This window comes from Mus caroli, unplaced genomic scaffold (genome assembly GCF_978045245.1).
Source record: "Mus caroli unplaced genomic scaffold, Mus_caroli_1 scaffold_14, whole genome shotgun sequence".
Lineage (NCBI taxonomy): Eukaryota > Metazoa > Chordata > Mammalia > Rodentia > Muridae > Mus > Mus caroli.
Window position 1 is genome coordinate 14,160,451 of NW_028227269.1, and position 19,960 is coordinate 14,180,410.

The following is a 19,960-nucleotide window of genomic DNA, read 5'->3' on the forward strand; positions in this document are numbered from 1 at the left end:
ATATATCTAACTCATCTGTGTATGTGTGACAAACACAACACCCATCACAATGAAGAAATTCTTTATTTTTCAGGTGAAAGTACAACTGTTGCAACTTTTAACAGTAAATTTTGGGGGGGGGGGGCGTTGTTTGTTTGTTTTTTTTCGAGACAGGGTTTCTCTGTATAGCCCTGGCTGCCCTGGAACTCACTTTGTAAACCAGGCTGGCCTCGAACACAGAAATCTGCCTGCCTCTGCCTCCCAAGTGCTGGGATTAAAGGCGTGTGCCCAGAAGTAAATATTACATTTATATTAAATGAAGCATTATAATAGTTTTCCTGGTTTTAGTACCTAAGCATGAGGCTGCCAGTATTTGTGGAGTCCAGTTTTGTCTTTTGAACCTAACATCCTCTTGATGACTGTAAGTTTAAATTCTTCTCCAGGTTCTGACTCAAAGAGTAGAGCTAGTGATTCCTATTTTGTGAGAGTCACTGTGGAGGATGATGATTAAGTTCATTAATAAGAAAAGTAATGGATAACAAGTTCATTAATAAGTAATACTAGTTAGAGTACTCTCTATGGGTTGTTTTGTTATTTTTATTGCTTATTTGATATATAGAGCCAAATCACATATTTTACACAAATACATTGTTTTCTGCATACTTAAGATTATCGCAGTTATAAAAGAGATACTAGAATTTGGGATTGGATTTTGGACAGATGGATGTCAGATCTTGACCTATCTTGTTTTTCTTTTAGTTTTTTGGTTTTTTTTTTTTTTTTTTTTTTTTTTTTTTGGTTTTTCAAGACAGGGTTTCTTTGTGTAGCCCTGGCTGTCCTGGAACTCACTCTGTAGACCAGGCTGGCATCAAACTCAGAAATCTGCCTGCCTCTGCCTCCCAAGTGCTGGGATTAAAGGCGTGCACCACCACACCTGGCATGTTTGGTTCTTTTAGACAGGCTCTTCTACATTCTAGGCTGGTTTGGAATTCAGTGTGTAGTTGAGGATGGACCTCGAATTTCCGATCCTCTTGCTTCCAACTTCATAGGTGCTGGATTACAGACATGTTTCCTCGTGCTTTCTTTTACATGGTGTTCAGACCTAGCCCAAGGCCTCACATATGCTAGGCAAGCACACTTAATCATCTGAGAAACAACCCAGTCAACCTGGTACTGTTTTGTTCTGAGACAGGGTCTCACTATGTAGTCCAGGCTAACCTACAACTTACTGACATCTGCCTGCCTCTGACTCCTGAGTACTGGGATTAAAGTCATGTACCACCCACCATGCCTTGTCCCAACTTCCCATGTTTTAATGTCAGAGCTGTTACTCTTTCTTGCTATTGTGGTCATTATAATGCAGTATGTCAAAGGAATAGATGGAAAATATAAAGGTATAAAATATTATTTTTGTTATTGCTGTTAGCCAAAATCAGGTATTTTTAAAAATAAAAAAAATACTATATTAATCTGGTGTCTGACCCTAGATCTTATGTCTTAATTTGTTTGGCTTTGCTTTTGCCTCTGTTATTTTAGACAGGGACTCTTTAAAAGGAATAAGATTTTAAAGAAAACATTCACATGTTTCTTTCATCTGTACAGCCTTTTGAAGTTGATTTGCATGTAGTAAATTAGTATGGTGGATATACAGGGAAAATGTTCCAATTTAACACATCTTTATAGTGTATTTGTTTTGATTTTAGAGATTAGTAAAAGGAAGTTTCATGATAGCACAATTTCTTCTTTCTGTGTGAAATACTTTATCTGGTTAAGTTGAAAGTAGGTTAGGTTACCACAGAGGACAATGTTAACAAATTTCTACAAATAAGTTTTCATTCTAAGAGTAATTTGATATGTCACTGAAATGCCATAGCATATAAGAAGGTTCTGGAGTCAACAACAGTATGGAGCTGGAGAGATGGCTCAGCAGTTCACTTGCTGCTGTTCCAGAGGACACTGGTTCAGCTTCTAGCATAATAATGGGGTCTGTACCTTCAGTTCTAGGGATTCAATGCCCTCTTCTATCCTCAACACAAGCACTGCACACACATGGTATACACACACACACACACATCAGCAATACACTTACATACGTAAAATAAAGAAAGTTATTAAAAAAAAATGTTGGGTGTGGGAGGGGAGGCTAGAGAGGGAGCTTAGTGGTTAAGAGCATTGGTTGCTCTTAACCAGTGGACACAGGTTTGATTCCTCACACTGTCTGTAACTCTAGTGGCCAGGCATCTGACACCCTCTTGTGGACTCAGGGCACTGCACTCACGTGGTGCACAGACATATATGCAAGCAAAACACCCATATCCATAAAAATTTTTAAATTACAGTTAAAAAAGAATTAATAAAGGAAAAAGGAGTAGCTTCCCCTCTAGGGCCTATGACCTCAGTAGTAAAATGTTAATAGACATTTTTGTGTGGAGTATCTAATACTGAGAAAGAAGAATAAGTGTTGACAACCGCTCTTTCTAGCTACAGGATATTGGTTTCTGTCATCCAGGTTTTAGTTCTCTCAGGTTGGAGTAGCATTAGTAGCAATGTAACCTTAGAATATTTATGCTAATACTTTGGATTGAATATTCGTGTCCCTTAGTGTGGTTCTGACTCTGAGTAGTGGGATGATTGTTAACTTTCTTGTCAGGTGTCTTAAGTGGCCTTTACTTTTAAATAATCAGGTTTTACTGATTTTTAGATATGCATAAGTACTTACATAGGGCCACATTGGCAATATCAGATTTCATGGAAAACAACAGAAATTTCTTTTTTTTTTTTAAAGATTTTATTTAATTTAAGTATATTAGTACACTGTCATGTCTTCAGACACACCAGAACAGGGCATTGGATCCCATTACAGATGGTTGTGAGCCACCATGTGGTTGCTGGGAATTGAACTCAGGACCTCTAGAAGAGCAGCCAGTGCTCTTAACCTCTGAGCCATCTCTCCAGCCCCAGAAATTTCTTTTCATATCAGTTTTTGGAAGGTTTGGGAACCAGCTTATTGATATCTTACATATTTTGATCATTAGAAACATTTGAGTCTGTTGCAAAAGTGTCAGTTAAAGATCCTCCCTGAAGCCGGGCGTGGTCCCAGCACTTGGGAGGCAGAGGCAGGCAGATTTCTGAGTTGATGCCAGCCTGGTCTACAGAGTGAGTTCCAGGACAGCCAGAGCTACACAGAGAAACCCTGTCTCAAAAAACAAAAACAAAAACAAAACAAAACAAAACAAAAAACAAAAAACTTTCCTGACTTGCAAGATGGCTTAGCGGGTAAGGCTGGCAATCTAAATTTAATTCTTTGAACTTGCATAAAGGTGGAAGCAGAGAGAGAGGTGACTCTATAAAGTTGCCCTCTTATCTCCAAAGTATGTGTGCTTTAGCGGCCACCCGCCCAAACACGTGCGTGCGCGCGCGCACACAAACACACACAGAGTAATAATAATTAAAAACAATAGTGACTACAGGGATGGCTCAGCAGTTAAAAGAGCACTTGCTTCTCTTTTTCCCAAGCTATTCAAGCCACACAGACACACAGAGTCATAATTAATGTTTTTCTTCATCCCTTTGTTTAATTTTTTAGACAATGCTATAGTTTGTGTTTTTAAACTTAGTCTCTCCTTTTCTCAGTATTCATTGCTTTACTTTCATCCAAGCTATCTCATATATGAACCTCTGCTTTCTATTCCTGTTCTGCTTGGTGTTTCATCAAAGTAGTGTTGATCTCAAGTTGTGAAATACTAATGGAGAGAATATCAAGACCATGTGTATTAAATATTCTGTGTATTTGTTTTGTGTATGCTCACCTGGACTGATGTCACTATTTGGAGACATTTCCTCATAGTTTTATATCTTTATATTCTTAGGTACCACATCTATTCCCGATCCTGGTGTAGGAACATTGAGTCAACTTTAGGGGCTTTGATATCATATGAGTTGGTTTTCATTATTTCTGCCTCTACCTATGTTGAGTTAATGAAAGACAATTCTAGATGTCATGTAACTGTGAATCCCTTTCTGCTTAGTTTTTAAAATTAGTATGATACCTTTATTCTGGCATTCTGGGACCTCTTTTGAAATGTCAGCATTCATGGGGCTGGAGAGATGGCCTAACAGGTAAAGTTGAGGATGCCAGAGTGCTTGCCACCACTCTTGCTGGTGTCATAACTTCATCTCCAGCTCTTGGGGATCTGATGCTCTCTTCTGGCCTCTGCAGGCACTGCAGTCACGTCCACTTACACACACACACACACACACACACACACACACACACACACACACACACGATTCTTAGCTGTCTATTCTCGGCAAGCTCACTGTGTGCTTTGTTTCCCTATGTGCCTTTTACTCCTAGTTTTATTTATTTATTTTTTTTTTTTAAACTATGCCTCTCAGTGCTCGTTTTAAAGGAAAATTTTGGAAATTAACAGTTTCTCTTGTTTTAACATTCTGTCTGAGTGAAATTTCTTCTCCATATCTTAATTAATGTTATTTTATTTGTAATATTATGTCTTACCTTGTAGTTTGTGTGTTGATATTTTGATTTCTTTACACTATATTTTTTTAAAACAAGAACTGTATCTTTCAAATATTTGACCCTCTTACCAGTAATTGATACTCTTCATCTAAAAAGATTCATCCATACCCCAGGATACTGTTTTCTTCAATGAAGAACATAGCTTAAAAGAGTATCTGGAGAAGCAGAGAGAAAAGAGCAGTCTTTCCCATATAGCCACTGTCAGTTCATTCCTGCACTGCATGTATGCAAATGCATATGTGGTTCTCTAATACGGTACATGTGAACTCAGTTTTTTTTTTTTTTTTTAATGTAAAGCTGGATCTTTACTCTTTATAAGGTTCTTTCTGAGCTGTAAAAATTACTCCCTCCTTCTGATGTTTTCATAGTCCTTGTATCTGCTATTCAGTCTTGGCTGCCATAACAGAAAGCATGAGGACATTGTATTACTTGCATCTTTGGTGGAGGCTTCATTAACATCAGACATTACTCCAGGTTAGTCTAATATACAAATTGAATTTTCTTATAAAAATATAATTTTATTAGTAAAAAATAAATTTGAAAGCCTCAAATGACATGTCTTAGAAAGAATGATTATAAAGTTATCAACAGCGTTCCAAGAATATCCTAAGCATGTTGGTAAGCTTCATTTAGAAATCTGACATCTGTTTAAGTCAGTCTGTCTGTCCGTGTGTCTTACAAAGAAGTACATTTTAACTGTAGAAAGTATGTGGTGTGGAGACAAGAGAAGTCGCTTGAATTCCATCAGTTAGGGTATAGCCATGGTTAATGTTTTGTATCTTTCTCCCTTTTTAAGGGGAGGGTGCTTTTTTCCTCCTGCACACGTATATACTCAATTGGATGATGTTTTGTATTCAATGTATTTTTAAATTTAAAAGCAAGGAATTTGACAGTTTTTTTTTTTTAATAACCAATAGAACTGATAAGAGAAGTGTTTTGCTTTTTTGTTTTTTGTTTTTGGTCCTCTAAGTACGAAGACTAGTAACAGGGACACATGCATAACTTCATATTAGAACGAACCTTATTCTGTTCGTGGTGGAGTTAGGTAATTTTTATTGACTGTATTCTGTATGCTAAATTTATAGTCATTAACTTTCATTTTGTCTTTGCTTTGTAATTTAGAGGAATTAAGTAAATTTGTCACCTAGTTCATAAATATCTCTGCTTTTGCCTAGGTTTGTTTACATCTGAATCCATGTTTTTAAACATTACTGTTCAGTGTGATAATTAATAGCTACTATGTCTGTTTGTTCATATATTTGTCCATCTATATTGAATAGAGGAGAAGGAGCTGGAGAATAAAGGGGAGTCTACAGAGATGCTGAGGGAGCTTATGATAGAATTACTCAGAGACATCCTCAGAGGAAGATGAGTGGAAATCAGCTTTCCTAAAGTAGCAGCACTTTATTATTACTACTTTGTCACATCACTGCTAATGAATTTTAAAGGTATGGTGTAGACATTTGGCATGAATAAGTCTAATGTCTGTGAGTTATATCAGAGATGAGAAGTAGTGATTCCTACCTTGTGCTGTGAGCCAGTAATTGTCCTAGCCCAGCGTTTAAATGAAATTCAGCCTTATAGTCAAAATATTCTTAATGTGTTCAAAGTCTTATAGATACTGCATAGAAAGAGTAGCAGTGTGTTGAATTGACCAGTTCATCATTGTGCCACCCACTGGGCAGTTCCACAGTGAAAGCATGTTTCCCTTGAAAGCAGCTTAGAAAGCCAGGCTGCAAACAGCACATCTGTGAGATTGTCTAGCGCACAGGGAACTATAGACTGGAGAGTAACTGCACCACCAGTGAAGACAGTAAACATTTTCTCATTCAGAAGTCCTCTTAGGACTTAGGGCTACAGTGTATACTTTTTATTTCACTGTCTTCTTTCCAGCAGTTAATAGATAACTTTTAGCTCCACTGTACAGCAAAATTATCAGAATTTTGTATGTCATGGTCTAAGTATAAATAATGAAAATAATAACAGAAATTAATTGACTCTTAATGCTCTGTGGATTATTTTTTCTAATGAAGTTAGAGAGCATACAAAATTCAATTTGTTTTTAGAGTAAGTTAAGGCTTGAAGGATGGTGTAAATATACATAGGGAGTGTGTTAACAACTTCTAAAAATGTGTTCCTAGCTTTTTGATGATTATTTACTTTGAGTTAATCTGGTTATTGAACACAAGTCAATTAGAAAGCTAGTATGCTTGCTGTGGTATAGTTTTCTACCTTTACACCTGTCATCCTTTAATCCTTGACTTCTGCTCTGTGTTCTCATATTTTTTTCTGGTGCATAAATAAATGTTTACTGTTTTATTAACTTTATGTCACTATGGAGATCTATAAGGATTGATTGCTGTTATTGCCTAGTAACAACTCAGAAGATGAATATAAGCTACAGCTCTTGTTACCACATAGTTACCTCTTGGACTTACCATTTTCATTGTAATGTTACACCATTTCAAAATACTTCAGATTTCAAAACATTTTAAAAGGAGAAATGATGTGAGAATGTTTACTGACACAGAGTGTTAACTTTTCCAGCAGAAAATAGAGATTCATAGTTTTTCTTTCTCTAATTCTGTTAGTTTTTGGTTCATGAATTTTCAAGTTCATTTATTAAAGGTGCAAACATTTAGAATTGTGTGCCCCTTTGTTCTCTCCCCCTCAAGTATAGGACTTGTTATGTGTGAATTTCGAGCTGGCCTGGAACCCAAAAAAACCCCAGCTGTTCTGCCTCTTAGGTCTTTCATTCAGATAAAGACTGTCTGCTCCAAGTTTGTTTTATTATATACATTTATTCCTATTGTAACATTTTATCCTTACTGTTTTCCATGGCAAATATGTTTGCTTTTTCTTTAATCTTCAGCCTGTCTGGTTTATATCTAAACCATGTGAGTTTATGTCTTGCTTGTTAGTTGTTTGATAATTCATTAATGGGTATATTTAGTCCATTATACTCACATATATCTTAGCTTAAAATTATCTTGGATGGCCCTAGTTTGATCACATTCATTTATTCAAATTTATTTATGCTCAGATTCACTAAATTTTTCACACACACCCTCACCCCCTGCTTCAAGACAGGGCTTCTCTAGAGAGTGTAGCCCTGGCTGTCCTGGAACCCACTCTGTAGACCAGGCTGGCCTCAAACTCACAGATCTGCCTGCTCTGCCTCCTGAATGCTGGGATTAAAGGGGTGCACCACCACTGTCCAGCTGATTACTCACTTTTTAATCACTGTTCTTGTTTAGCCCTTCTAAAGTTTTCATTTGTTACTATATATTTTTTTAGTTATAGAATTTCTAATTGATTTCTATTATTTCCATTTTATTTAAACATATTTCTAAGAGCTATTTTCACTTATGTCTTTTACACTTATTTGTAAGAAAAATTTAAAGCTAGACCTAACATTTTCTTTTGACTTCTTTTTTCTTATTTATAACTCATGTTTTCCTTTTTATCTCTTTAGTAAGTTTTAAATTATTTGCTAGATCTTGTAGCTATGGAGTAGAGAGTTTGAGCTTATTAATCTCTTTGAAGAATGTTAGTTTTCATTCTGATAGTCTGTTCAGTGACTTACTGGTTGGCCATCCTTGATTTGTGGAGGCTCAGTTTTTTACTTTGTCAGAATCGGTGTATGGAAAGAGCAAGGCATTGCTATCGAGTCCTTTCACCTTGACGTGACTCAGCCTCTAGCTAAACTGCTCCCTTTTGATGTTTAGATTTACTATTAGGCTTTGTTAAGTACCAGTAGAGTGGGGCTTACTTAGATCAGTGATTTGTGACCATTTCATAGGGGTCACACATCAAGATATCCTGCATTTCAAATATTTATATTAACAGTAGCAAAATTATAGTTATAAAATAGCAAATTTCCTGGACATGCAGCTGATACATATTAGAGGAGGAACTATGTTCTAGAGCAGTGGTCCTCAACCTTCCTAATGCTGTGATGTGACCCTTTAATAGTTCTTCAGGTTGTGATGATACTCAACCATAAAATTATTTTGTTGTCAGTATTGTCATTGAACTTGTCACTGGGATTAATAGAGGTCAAAATAGGCATGACTTTTTCTTTTTTCTTGAGTCTGCGGTACCCTCTGGGGAACCGGCAATAAGTAACAAACATCCAAAAAATTACAGGTTGAAGGAAGAAAGCCAATGAAGTTGAAGTTGTGAGGAAATGATGAGATTCTTGATGGTTTTTAAGAAAGTATTTCTTACTTGGCCCCAGCAAGGTTCTTAATTTGATTGGGTAGACAGAGGAAGCTTCTTTGGGGAGTTTCACATTTCAGTGAGTGGAAAAGAAGCCATGTCCTTGGATGAGAGGTGGTCAGGGACTGATAGGTTTTTCTAATGAAAATATGTAAAGAGGAAAGGTTCATTCTTATATTAAAGGGACTAAAAGCAGATAGTTGTGCTTAAAGTATGAACAAGAACAAAAGGACAAGGTTTAAATTGGGAAGGTGGCTTTGGGCTAGCCAGGACTCTAGGCATTGTGGTTAAGAGCTTCATCTTTTCTTAGCTTCTTCCTCCAACCCTGAGACCAAATGCTGCTGAGCTTTCCAGAGAGAGAGAGAGAGAGAGAGAGAGAACCTCAGGTGGGCTGGGATATTGGGCTGGCATGAAATCTGGCTATGTTTGAGGTGGGTGATGCTAACTTCAAGTTTAGAGATGTAGAAGTAGTAAACACTATGGATGCAGAGTGCATTTCAGTCTCAGCTTGCCACCTTTATAGTCCCCAGGCAGATTGAATTCTCTGTGCCTTATATTTGCCATTCTGACAGGTAGATAAGATACCTCACTGGGACTAAAGCAAAGATTAAGGTAACATATCCAAACACAGTCGTGTATCTGGCACATACTCTGTAATAGGCACAAATCTTATCTTCATTGGATTAAATTCTGGTGCTGAGAGATAGGACATACGTTGTTCTTTAAAAGATATAAGATCAGTAAGTGAAATGGAGCAAGAACAAGGAAGAGTGAATGAGTTAGGGACATGCTGGCAGGAGAGGGAGATAGTGGCTTAGAGGTAAAGTACCTTGATCAGAGTAGGTGTTCATGAGAAGGCAGTATTTGAACTGGGATTTGAAGGAGTCAGGAACTGAACTCAGGGAAAAGAGCTTTCCACAGAGGAACAGCACATGCAAAAGAGACAAGCTGAGGACCAGAATTGGTTGGTTTGTATGGTTCATTAGACTGAGTGGATATAGAAGAGTACAACCAGTTGAGATTTTGCTAGCAATTGGAGTAAAAGGTGTTGGACCTGGTTGGCAGCAGTGGGAATAGCTAGATATGGCTGGATTAGAAACAAGTTAAAGGTAGAACTGTATGATTCTCTGACAAAGGAATTCTTAACCTTGAACAGCTTGAGTGATGGAACAGCCATTTACCAACTAACTGCAGGAAATAGATACACATTCAAGAATAAAGTTTGGATGTTTCAGTTTTGTATACGTTACCAGTTGTTATTTATTATTATACAGTATGTGTTAGCTGCTATAACTTAGACTCTATATTTCTTCTTTGTGATACTTTGGTATATTCTGGGAAATAAATATGGTTATAGGAGCTGTAGAGATGGCTCAGCTCTTAATGGCTCTAACTGTTCTTCCAGAGGTTCTGAGTTCAATTCCCAGCAACCACATGGTGGCTCACAACCATCTGTAAAGGGATCTGATGCCCTCTTCTGGTGTGTCTGAAGAGAGTGACAGTGTAGTTACTTTACATAAAATAAATAAATCTTTTTTAAAAAATAGATCTTATTCTTACTTAAGCACAATAGGAATTGATCAAGTAACTATATTGTTAGTTGTGTGTGTGTGTGTTTTCTATCTTTTAAACAGATACTTAGGAACAAAGGAGAATGAATTAATAAAATCAGGTTATCTCTTTTTTTTTTTTTCTTCTTCTTTTTTTTTTTTTTTTTTGAGACAGGGTTTCTCTGTGTAGCCCTGGCTTGTCCTGGAACTCACTTTGTAGACCAGGCTGGCCTCGAACTCAGAAATCCGCCTGCCTCTGCCTCCCAAGTGCTGGGATTAAAGGCGTGCGCCACCACGCCCGGCTTTCAGGTTATCTCTTACAAACTAACCTAGTAGATTATTAATGTTCATATAGTGAGCGACATGCACCCCACAAATACAACACATATACATAAACACTGATGTTTCAGACTAAAAGAGATGTTTTCCCCCTTAGTAAACATTTCTTAAAAATTGCCTGCTAAATATAGTATCTTATTGTTTTAAAACATGGTTAGCTTAAAGAATCTGAGGGAAAATGGTCATTACCAAGGCTTTTAGAATGCAGTTTCTCATTTGCTGTGGACATGACCAAAAAGAAAAATTCCCATGAGGTTTTTCATATGCTACTTGACTAGCAGTTAACCTGTTGGGAACATGTGGGGAAAAAAAGAATCTGAGGGGATTTATTTAGCTGAAATAAGATAGTTGCTTATTTGACTTTAATTAAAAGGTATATTTCCTGAAATATTTGGGCCCTTACATATGTTCTCTCTGGTAAGTGTCATACTTCTGCTCTGGAGGCTTACCTGGAAACAGGGTATTACATACATCTACTTGGCTAAGGGTCAGTTTGTTAGCATTGCAGCACCATCATTCTCCTTATGCAACTAAAGTATTGCTCATTTTGTTTGTTTGTTTTTAACCCACAGGTTCGTCATAAGGCATCACAGAAGGTGTATGCAATGAAGCTTCTTAGTAAATTTGAAATGATAAAAAGATCAGACTCTGCTTTTTTCTGGGAAGAAAGAGATATTATGGCCTTTGCCAACAGTCCCTGGGTAGTTCAGGTAAGCATAAGAACTTTTTGTGTTAAGGTGCCTATTCAGAAGACTGTTTTGTGTGCTTTGTTCACATAGTAAAAAGTGTAATTATTTTTTACTAGACATGATTCAGTATGCTTGTTTAGTGTTTCTTGGTGGAATAGCTATATAGACACGGCATATAAAAATTATTACTTGAAACTCTTTCTTTCTTAATCATTTTATATAGAGATTTTACATGATCAGCCACTATGCCACTCTGAATTCATCCTGTCATTAGATTGATTTGTACATACTGAGGTTAGTTAGGCCTCACGTGACATTCTCAGCCTGTCTTAAATGGGAGAAAAGTTTTCTATAGTAAGCATCTTTAAAATTCTATAGTCCTTTATATATTTTCTATAGTATATATTGTTAGTGTTTCCTAATTCTGTTTCATAATATTGCTTCTTTTTCTATTATATACACCACCAGCTTTGCTTTTGTACATGGTATTTAACTCCAGTATCTAATGTTTTTGATGTTTTTGAGCAAGGAAGATGAGTAAGATTAACCATGTACCAGTGTGTGCTCTAAAGTGCTTAAATGAGCTGGAGTTTCATACCTTGCTTGAAAGAGGCAGTGTGGAGATTTTTTTTAAGGTCACATAGTAGCTGTGCCATTTAAAAAGTACTGCTTTTTAAAAGTGATGTTGAGCTGGGCAGTGGTGGCACACACCTTTAATCCCAGCACTCGGGAGGCAGAGGCAGGCATATTTCTGAGTTTGAGGCCAGCCTGGTCTACAGAGTGAGTTTCAGGACAGCCAGGGCTACACAGAGAAACCCTGTCTCAAAAAACCAAAAAACCAAAAAAAAAGTGATGTTGAGGGGGACTGTCTTAGTCAGGGTTTCTATTCCTACACAAACATCATGACCAAGAAGCAAGTTGGGGAGGAAAGGGTTTATTTGGCTTACACTTCCATCACCAAAGGAAGTCAGGACTGGAACTCAAACAGGTCAGAAAGCAGGAGCTGATGCAGAGGCCATGGAGGGATGTTCTTTACTGGCTTGCCTCTCCTGGTTTGCTCAGCCTGCTCTCTTATAGAACCAAGACTACCATCCCAGAGATGGTCCCACCCACAAGGGGCCTTTTCCCCTTGATCACTAATTGAGGAAATGCCTTACAGTTGGATCTCATGGAGGCATTTCCTCAACTGAAGCTCCTTTCTCTGTGATAACTCCAGCTGTGTCAAGTTGACACAAAACTAGCCAGTACAATTGACCCCTTGTCAACTTGACACACAAACATCACTAGTAAGCCTCAACTCTTACATTCTTATTCATCCCCAAGATCTAAATAACTTTAAAAGTCCCACAGTCTTTACATATTCTTAAATTTTCAATCTCTTTAAAATATCCATCTCTTAAAATCCAAAGTCTCTTTACAATTAAAAGTCTCTTAACTGTGGGCTCCACTAAAACAGTGTCTTCCTTCAAGAGGGAAAATATCAGGGCACAGTCACAATCAAAAGCAAAAGTCAATCTCCAACCGTCCAATGTCTGGGATTCAACTCACGATCTTCTGGGCTCCTCCAAGGGCTTGGGTCACTTGTCCAGCCATGCCCTTTGTAGCACACGCGTCATCCTCTAGGCTCCAGATACCTGTACTCCACTGCTGCTGCTGCTCTTGGTGGTCATCTCATGGTACTGGCATCTCCAAAACACTGCATGACCCCTTCAGTCCTGGGCCTTCAATTGCAACTGAGGCTGCACCTTCACCAATGGCCTTCCATGGCCTCTCACAGTGCCGAGCCTCAGCTGCTCTGCGTGACCCCTTCATGCCTTCAAAACCAGAACCACCTGGGTGACCCTTACACATTACCAAGTCCCGCTGCAGCAGGAGTACAACCTTGGCCATCTCTGGAACACAGCCTCTTTGTGCTTTCAGAAAACACTTCCCAGAAGATGTCACCTCAATGATGCTGGTCTCTTCTTAATCACCACTAATTTCTTAGCTCCAGCTAACCAGCATCAATAGTCCCAGTAATGCAAAGTTTTTGCTTTAGTAGTTCTGGTATCTTGTTAATCACAGCTGATTCTTCAGCCCCAGCTAACCAGAACTACAAAATCTTCACAATAAAAACAGCAATGGCCCTGAAGAGAGTCTTTAATTTTCCCTCTGAAATTTCACAAACCAGGCCTCCTTCTTCTGCACTGTTCTCAGCATTATCTTCCAAGCTCCTACACATCTGACAGAGCTCTTAACAACGAATGGATCTTCAAGCCCAAAGTTCCAAAGTCCTTCCACAGTCCTCCCCAAAACATGGTCAGGTTGTCACAGGAATACCCCACTTCTGGTACCAATTTGTCTTAGTCAGGGTTTCTATTCCTGCACAAACATCATGACCAAGAAGCAAGTTGGGGAGGAAAGGGTTTATTTGGCTTACACTTCCATGCTGCTGTTCATCACCAAAGGAAGTCAGGACTGGAACTCAAACAGGTCAGAAAGCAGGAGCTGATGCAGAGGCCATGGAGGGATGTTCTTTACTGGCTTGCCTCTCCTGGTTTGCTCAGCCTGCTCTCTTATAGAACCAAGACTACCATCCCAGAGATGGTCCCACCCACAAGGGGCCTTTCCCCCTTGATCACTAATTGAGAAAATGCCTTACAGTTGGATCTCATGGAGGCATTTCCTCAACTGAAGCTCCTTTCTCTGTGATAACTCCAGCTGTGTCAAGTTGACACAAAACTAGCCAGTACAGGGACTATAGAGATGATGCATCAGTTAAGAGTTAGTCTGCTTTTCAAGGGGACCATATTTGACCAGCCCCTACATAGCAGCTCCTCTGACATTCTGTAACTCCAGTTCCAGGAGATCCAACACCCTTTTTTGGACTCCACAGACATTGGGCACTTACGTACATATAGGCAAAACATGTACGTAAAGTTAAAAACAAGATTAAGCCTTAAATCCCTTTTTGTTTTTGTTTGGTTAATCATAGCCATTGTTTAGAAACTCTGATGTGTACAGTTCACAGTGTTGTATTTTGTGTGTATGTGTGTAATTCCGGGCCATGATAATTTGCTTGAATAAAGAATGATAGTGATGCTGATGTGTTGGAGACAGCTGTAATCCCAGCGCTTGGGAGACTGCACAAGGAGATTCTTTCTAAGTTTGAGGTCTACTTGATCTACATAAGGAAATTTGTTTCAAAAAGGAGGAAAAAGAAGATAGCACTGACGTGTCCCACTTTTAGCTTTAAATCTCATTCACTTTTTTGTAAGTTAATCATTCCATATATTGTTATCTTTTGATCTTTGATTCTGCTGAATAAATTTTCTACTGAGAAAGAATGGCTCTCTTGATAATTTAAATAGTGTCTGGTTACTGCCATTTCTACTTGCTTGTTTCCAGGGAGGGGCTGCAGGGGCCTGTGTTGTTTGGTGGGCTATAGAGATACCTTTTCTTGGGTGTTGTGGTTATTCCGTCTTTCTGGGGCAACATACTGTAGCCTGGCAGTGCTGCTTGCTGCTTATCATGAATAAGAGGATAACGAATAGAGAAAAGGATTTAGTTCTCCAAGTGTGGCTACTGATTACTCACTTTTTTTTTCACTGAAATGGGACTTACTTCTTCTGTCTTTTGATTTGGCATCTGTTAGATGTTTCTAAGCTGCTCCTACCTCCAGATCTCTTCTGTGTAAGGTATGAGCAATACTTTGTTTAGTTTTCAGAGAAATACTGTCTCCTTTGTTCCAATTATAGCTTTTAACATTTTTTATTTAGTTTCCTACATTGTGTTTCCTGTGAGGGAAACATTCATATATGCACATTTTATTGTATGTTTGGAAAAGTAACCATGTAAAATTGTTCTGCTATTTTCCTATTAAATAGGCCTGATCCAGAAGTAAAGGATTTCATAAATTTTAACTTCTATTTTCATGTAAAGTAGTCTGTTTTTTCACTAGTAATAATAGTTTTGGGAGTTTCATTTTGTAAATGGCTTTGTTTTTAGTATGATTTTGTTCTTCCTCCTTTTCCAGCTCTTCTGTGCCTTTCAAGATGACAGGTACCTGTACATGGTGATGGAGTACATGCCAGGTGGAGACCTCGTCAACCTTATGAGTAATTATGATGTGCCTGAAAAGTGGGCCAAGTTTTACACTGCTGAAGTAGTGCTTGCACTGGATGCGATACACTCCATGGGCTTAATACACAGAGATGTGAAGCCTGATAACATGCTATTGGATAAACATGGACATCTAAAGTTAGCAGATTTTGGCACATGTATGAAAATGGATGAAGTAAGTAAGCCAACAAAACTGCTATTTTGTAAAAGTTTATCCATATTTATTGTGTGTGTGTGTATGAGAGAGCGAGAGAGCATGTGCATGCAGTGCTGTACATGTGGAGGTCAGAAGACAACGCTGTGGGGTCAGTTTTCTTCTGCCACTACATATGGATTCTGGAGATGTGCTCAGGTCACCAGGCTGTGCCAAAAGCACGTTTACCTGCTGAGCCTTCTGCTTAGTCCTAGTTTTTTTTGGTGTGTGTAACAAATACAAATCAGGACTCTGCAATTTTGAATAAAAATGAATTTCGCTTTGACAATGGCATAAGTGTCAAGAAAAACTGTTTGAATATATCCTTTACTATTCATTCATCTAGGTGTAAAATACTTCTATTAATTCATTTATCTTCTTGACAACCATCTGTTACCAAGCAAAACTAGTTAGTAATGGTCTAAGTGTATAGAATTGGGCTACAAAATTTAAGTTCAAGTTCAGGAGTACTTTTACCAACATTTTTATTTCCGTGGCTTTTTCTCTTTTTGAGAAAGGAGGTGATACAAAATGAAGAAAGAAGTCAGTCACTTTACACCTAACTCTTGTGTATCAGTGTTGGTTCAATAACAGTAACTTCAGACATAACCGTGCTACTGATTTGTTTTGGTTATGTAATTTTACATTTTGTCCTTTCTTGTCTGTACTGTTAATTCCTGATGAGGCAGGGTTGTCTAGAAGATAGCTTGTAAATTGTAAGTAATCTGTGCCTCTAGGAGACTAAATTTCACCTTTGGTATAGTTTTCATAACCTTACAGAATCACCACCACCACCAACAACAACTATAACGACAATAACAATGCATGCACAAAAACATTTGGAATGCCCACAGGCATGATTTTTTTTAATTACATGGGACTCTTAATTTTCTAGTAATTGTTAGATGAATAATGCTGTTGCAAGTTTTTTTGTCACTATTTACCTTTCCTTTATAATTGTCTCTATCTGCATTAGAGACCGACTAGAGTTCAGTGGCCAAATCTAACCTCCGCCTTGGTGGTGTACATCTACAAAAAAATGATCTTCATAAGTTTCAGCATTTAAAGAAGAAGATAAATTGATAGAAACTCTGTACCCCTTCAGGTTGTTACAGTCTGGCAGCAATATAGACATCCTTTGATCCTTGAATATAGACATTCAGTGATCTTTACTTTCTCTTACATTATGTCAGAGGCCACAAGATGGTATTGGGTTTTCTGGAGATGGTTGTGAGCCATCCCTGTATGTGCCTCTGAGAGATCTGTCGGTGCTCTTTAACTGCTGAGCCATCTCACTAGCCTCATGCCATCAGTTTTAATATCTGATTTTCTTCTTATATTCTGAAAAATTCTATTTTCCTCAAAAGTGTACGTTTAAAAAATGAAAAAAGCCAGGCGTGGTGGCGCACGCCTTTAATCCCAGCACTCGGGAGGCAGAGGCAGGCGGATTTCTGAGTTCGAGGCCAGCCTGGTCTACAAAGTGAGTGCCAGGACAGCCAGGGCTACACAGAGAAACCCTGTCTCGAAAAACCAAAAAAAAAAAAAAAAAAAAATGAAAATGGGCTGGGTGTGGTGGCGCACACCTTTAATCCCAGTACTCAGGAGGCAGAGGCAGGTGGATTTCTGAGTTCGAGGCCAGCCTGGTCTACAAAGTGAGTTCCAGGACAGCCAGAGGTATACAGAGAAACCCTGTCTCGAAAAACCAAAAAAAAAAAAAAAAAAAAAAAAAAAAAAAAGAGAGAGAGAGAAAAGAAGAAGAAAGAAAAAGAAAATGGTAATACTTGCTGTATTCTGTATTTTCAGCTTCGTCCAGTATATTATATAGCTTCAGCCAGTGGGATGATCAGTGTGGGTAAAGGCACTTGCCACCAAGTCCCTTCTTGGGACTCACATGGAGAGAAGACAAAACCAACGCTTGCAAGTTATGCTTGTGTGCCCCTCATCAATCAATCAATCAGTCAATCAATCAATCAATCAATAATAGAGATAAAAAGCCTTTGTACTTATAATAAAAATAATCAGTACCGAAGGGAATAATAACTAAGGCAATCCAGCTAGGCAGGTTTGTGCAGTTAGGGGCAGATGAAAGTGTGAGTTCCATTTAAATTTTTGTTTTCTACATTTGTAAAGAGGCATTTTGAATTGTTCATAAGACAAACACAAGACTTCTGATTGATCCATTTTTAAGTTTTCAGTAAACTCTCTTGGTCTATATTTTGTCAATGACAAATCATCACATTTATTTAGAAAACATTGAACTTATTACATTTAAAGTGATTTTTTTGGTTGTATTTGTGGCATATGCATGTGTGTGCAGGTACACTTGCCTATGAATGCATGTGCAAAAGCTGGCAGTGGATGTTAAATGTCTTCTGTCTCCACCATTTCATTTTATTTAGATTGTATGTGCTTGAATACGTACGTATGTGTGTGTATACCTGTGCACCTCCAGAAGGAACCTAGGTGGAGGATGTCAGATATCTATCACTTGCTACCTTATTAACTTGAGACAGAGTCTCTCACTGAGCCACAACTAGTCATTTAGGTTGGCTGACCAGTGATCCCCCAGGACCTGCCTCCTCCTCGCCACATCCCCCTGTGCTGAGATTACAAGCATATACAACCGTATCTGGCTTTTTATTTGAGTGTGTAGGATTTGAACTCAGGTTCAAATCATATGCTATCATTATGCTTGGACTTCTAGTTACTGAGCCATCTCCCTAGCCATCTGTCTTTTATTTTTGAAGCCAAGTCTCTCACTGTACCTGGAGCTCACTTGTTTGGCAAGACTGGCTGGCCAGTAAATCTCTGGGCTTTGCCTGTCCCAAACACTGCGTTTTCGCCCCTCATCCTGACTTTTTAAATTGGTTGCTAGGAACTGAAATTCAGGTTCTCACTGGTGCACACCAACTACTTTTACCCACCTCTCCAGTCCCCAGTGAAAGTAATTTTGAGTAACCTTTGGAAATGAATGCCTAGTCATTGTGTTTTCCTGTTCAAACTCATATGAAGCCTCTTAAAATACGACTCTTGGTGCCATCATGTGACAGTACCTCATAGCTCTAAAGTTGCTTTGATTTATCATATAGTTCTTTCATAATGTGTTACTTAACTTTATGAAGTTTCCATACATTGGCTCCATATCCTTTAGTTTATTGACTTTCATTTTGATACTATAGAATATTAAAAACTTGCCTTTTTCCCCCTTACCCCTAGAGCCACTCCAAGAAGCTCTGATTTCTTTGATTAGAAATGGTACTTAGTAGTATCTGTATGATTGCTAGATATGCTCATTGCTCCTAACATATCATGATTTTCAGGCTCAGTCAATGGATAGAGCTAGGAGGCATGGGCTATAACACCCAGTATTTAGCCATATGCCCCGATGCTTACATTTGAATCTCTGTTTCTGTAGATGATATGTCAAGTGCTACTACTTAACACTGATATATCTGGTTGAAGTCTAACACCATAGGGTCCAGTCTAGTCTTTCTCTTCTCTTCTTGTAATTTCTTTCAGTGGCTAAAAAAAAAACCCCAAGCAACACCCTCTGGTTTGTATTAGCTAATTATAGCTTTTTTTTTTTTTTTTTTAAAAAAAAGCTTGTTTAACCCTAGTGTATGTTTAAAATTGTTTCATAATTGCTGTCCTCACTACTGTGATAGATTGTTTTTTTATTTGAAGATGTCCTGATAGCTAGTTTTTCCAAAGCTCCTTGGATTGTTTTTTTCTTGGCCTTTCATCATGGTTATATTACTCATGAAAAAAAAGTCCACCTTTCACTTTTTTATATGTGGAGCTTCCTCTGGTTTTATGAGGATTTTTTTCTACCTTTTTTGTCTCTCCTGGTTTTTTTTTTTTTTTTTTTTTTTTGGTTTTTCGAGACAGGGTTTCTCTGTGTAGCCCTGGCTGTCCTGGCACTCACCCTGCAGACCAGGCTGGCCTCGAACTCAGAAATCCGCCTGCCTCTGCCTTCCGAGTGCTGGGACCAAAGGCGTGCGCCACCACGCCCAGCTCTCTCCTGGTTTTTAACAGAACTGTAAAGTACAGGGTAGTGGTTGATGGATGGTAATTGTAGGAGCTGAGCACTCCCTTCCCTGTAGTGCAGTATTTGTCTAGACTTCCGAAAAACCCTGGGTTCAGTTACTATTTTTGAAATTAGTTTCTCAGTTTAACATTCTTTCTTTATAGCATTTAAACATTTGTACAAATCATGTCCACAAAACACATTGAACTTTGTTTTCCCCCAAGGAGGCTTTTTGTTGTTGGTTGTGGAAGTAGTGTGTAGTAATGGGGAATGAACCTTGGGCTTTGCACACTAGGCACACTCTCTTAGCACTGAACTATG

General features: G+C 38.3%; 1 protein-coding gene and 1 non-coding gene across 2 annotated transcripts in view; both read left to right on the top strand.

Annotated features, from left to right (window-relative positions):
• Rock2 (Rho associated coiled-coil containing protein kinase 2) overlaps window positions 1–19,960 on the top strand; it is a 94,692-nt gene that overhangs the window by 33,963 nt on the left and 40,769 nt on the right. The window contains exons 4-5 of the mRNA XM_085830210.1: window positions 11,202–11,339; window positions 15,334–15,594. Coding sequence (XP_085686336.1) covers window positions 11,202–11,339; window positions 15,334–15,594 — 399 coding nt within the window. The remainder of the gene's footprint in view (window positions 1–11,201; window positions 11,340–15,333; window positions 15,595–19,960) is intronic.
• Window positions 10,809–10,930, top strand: LOC115032841 (small nucleolar RNA SNORA32). Its single transcript, XR_003838501.1, has one exon. It is a non-coding gene; the product is annotated as a small nucleolar RNA SNORA32 (small nucleolar RNA).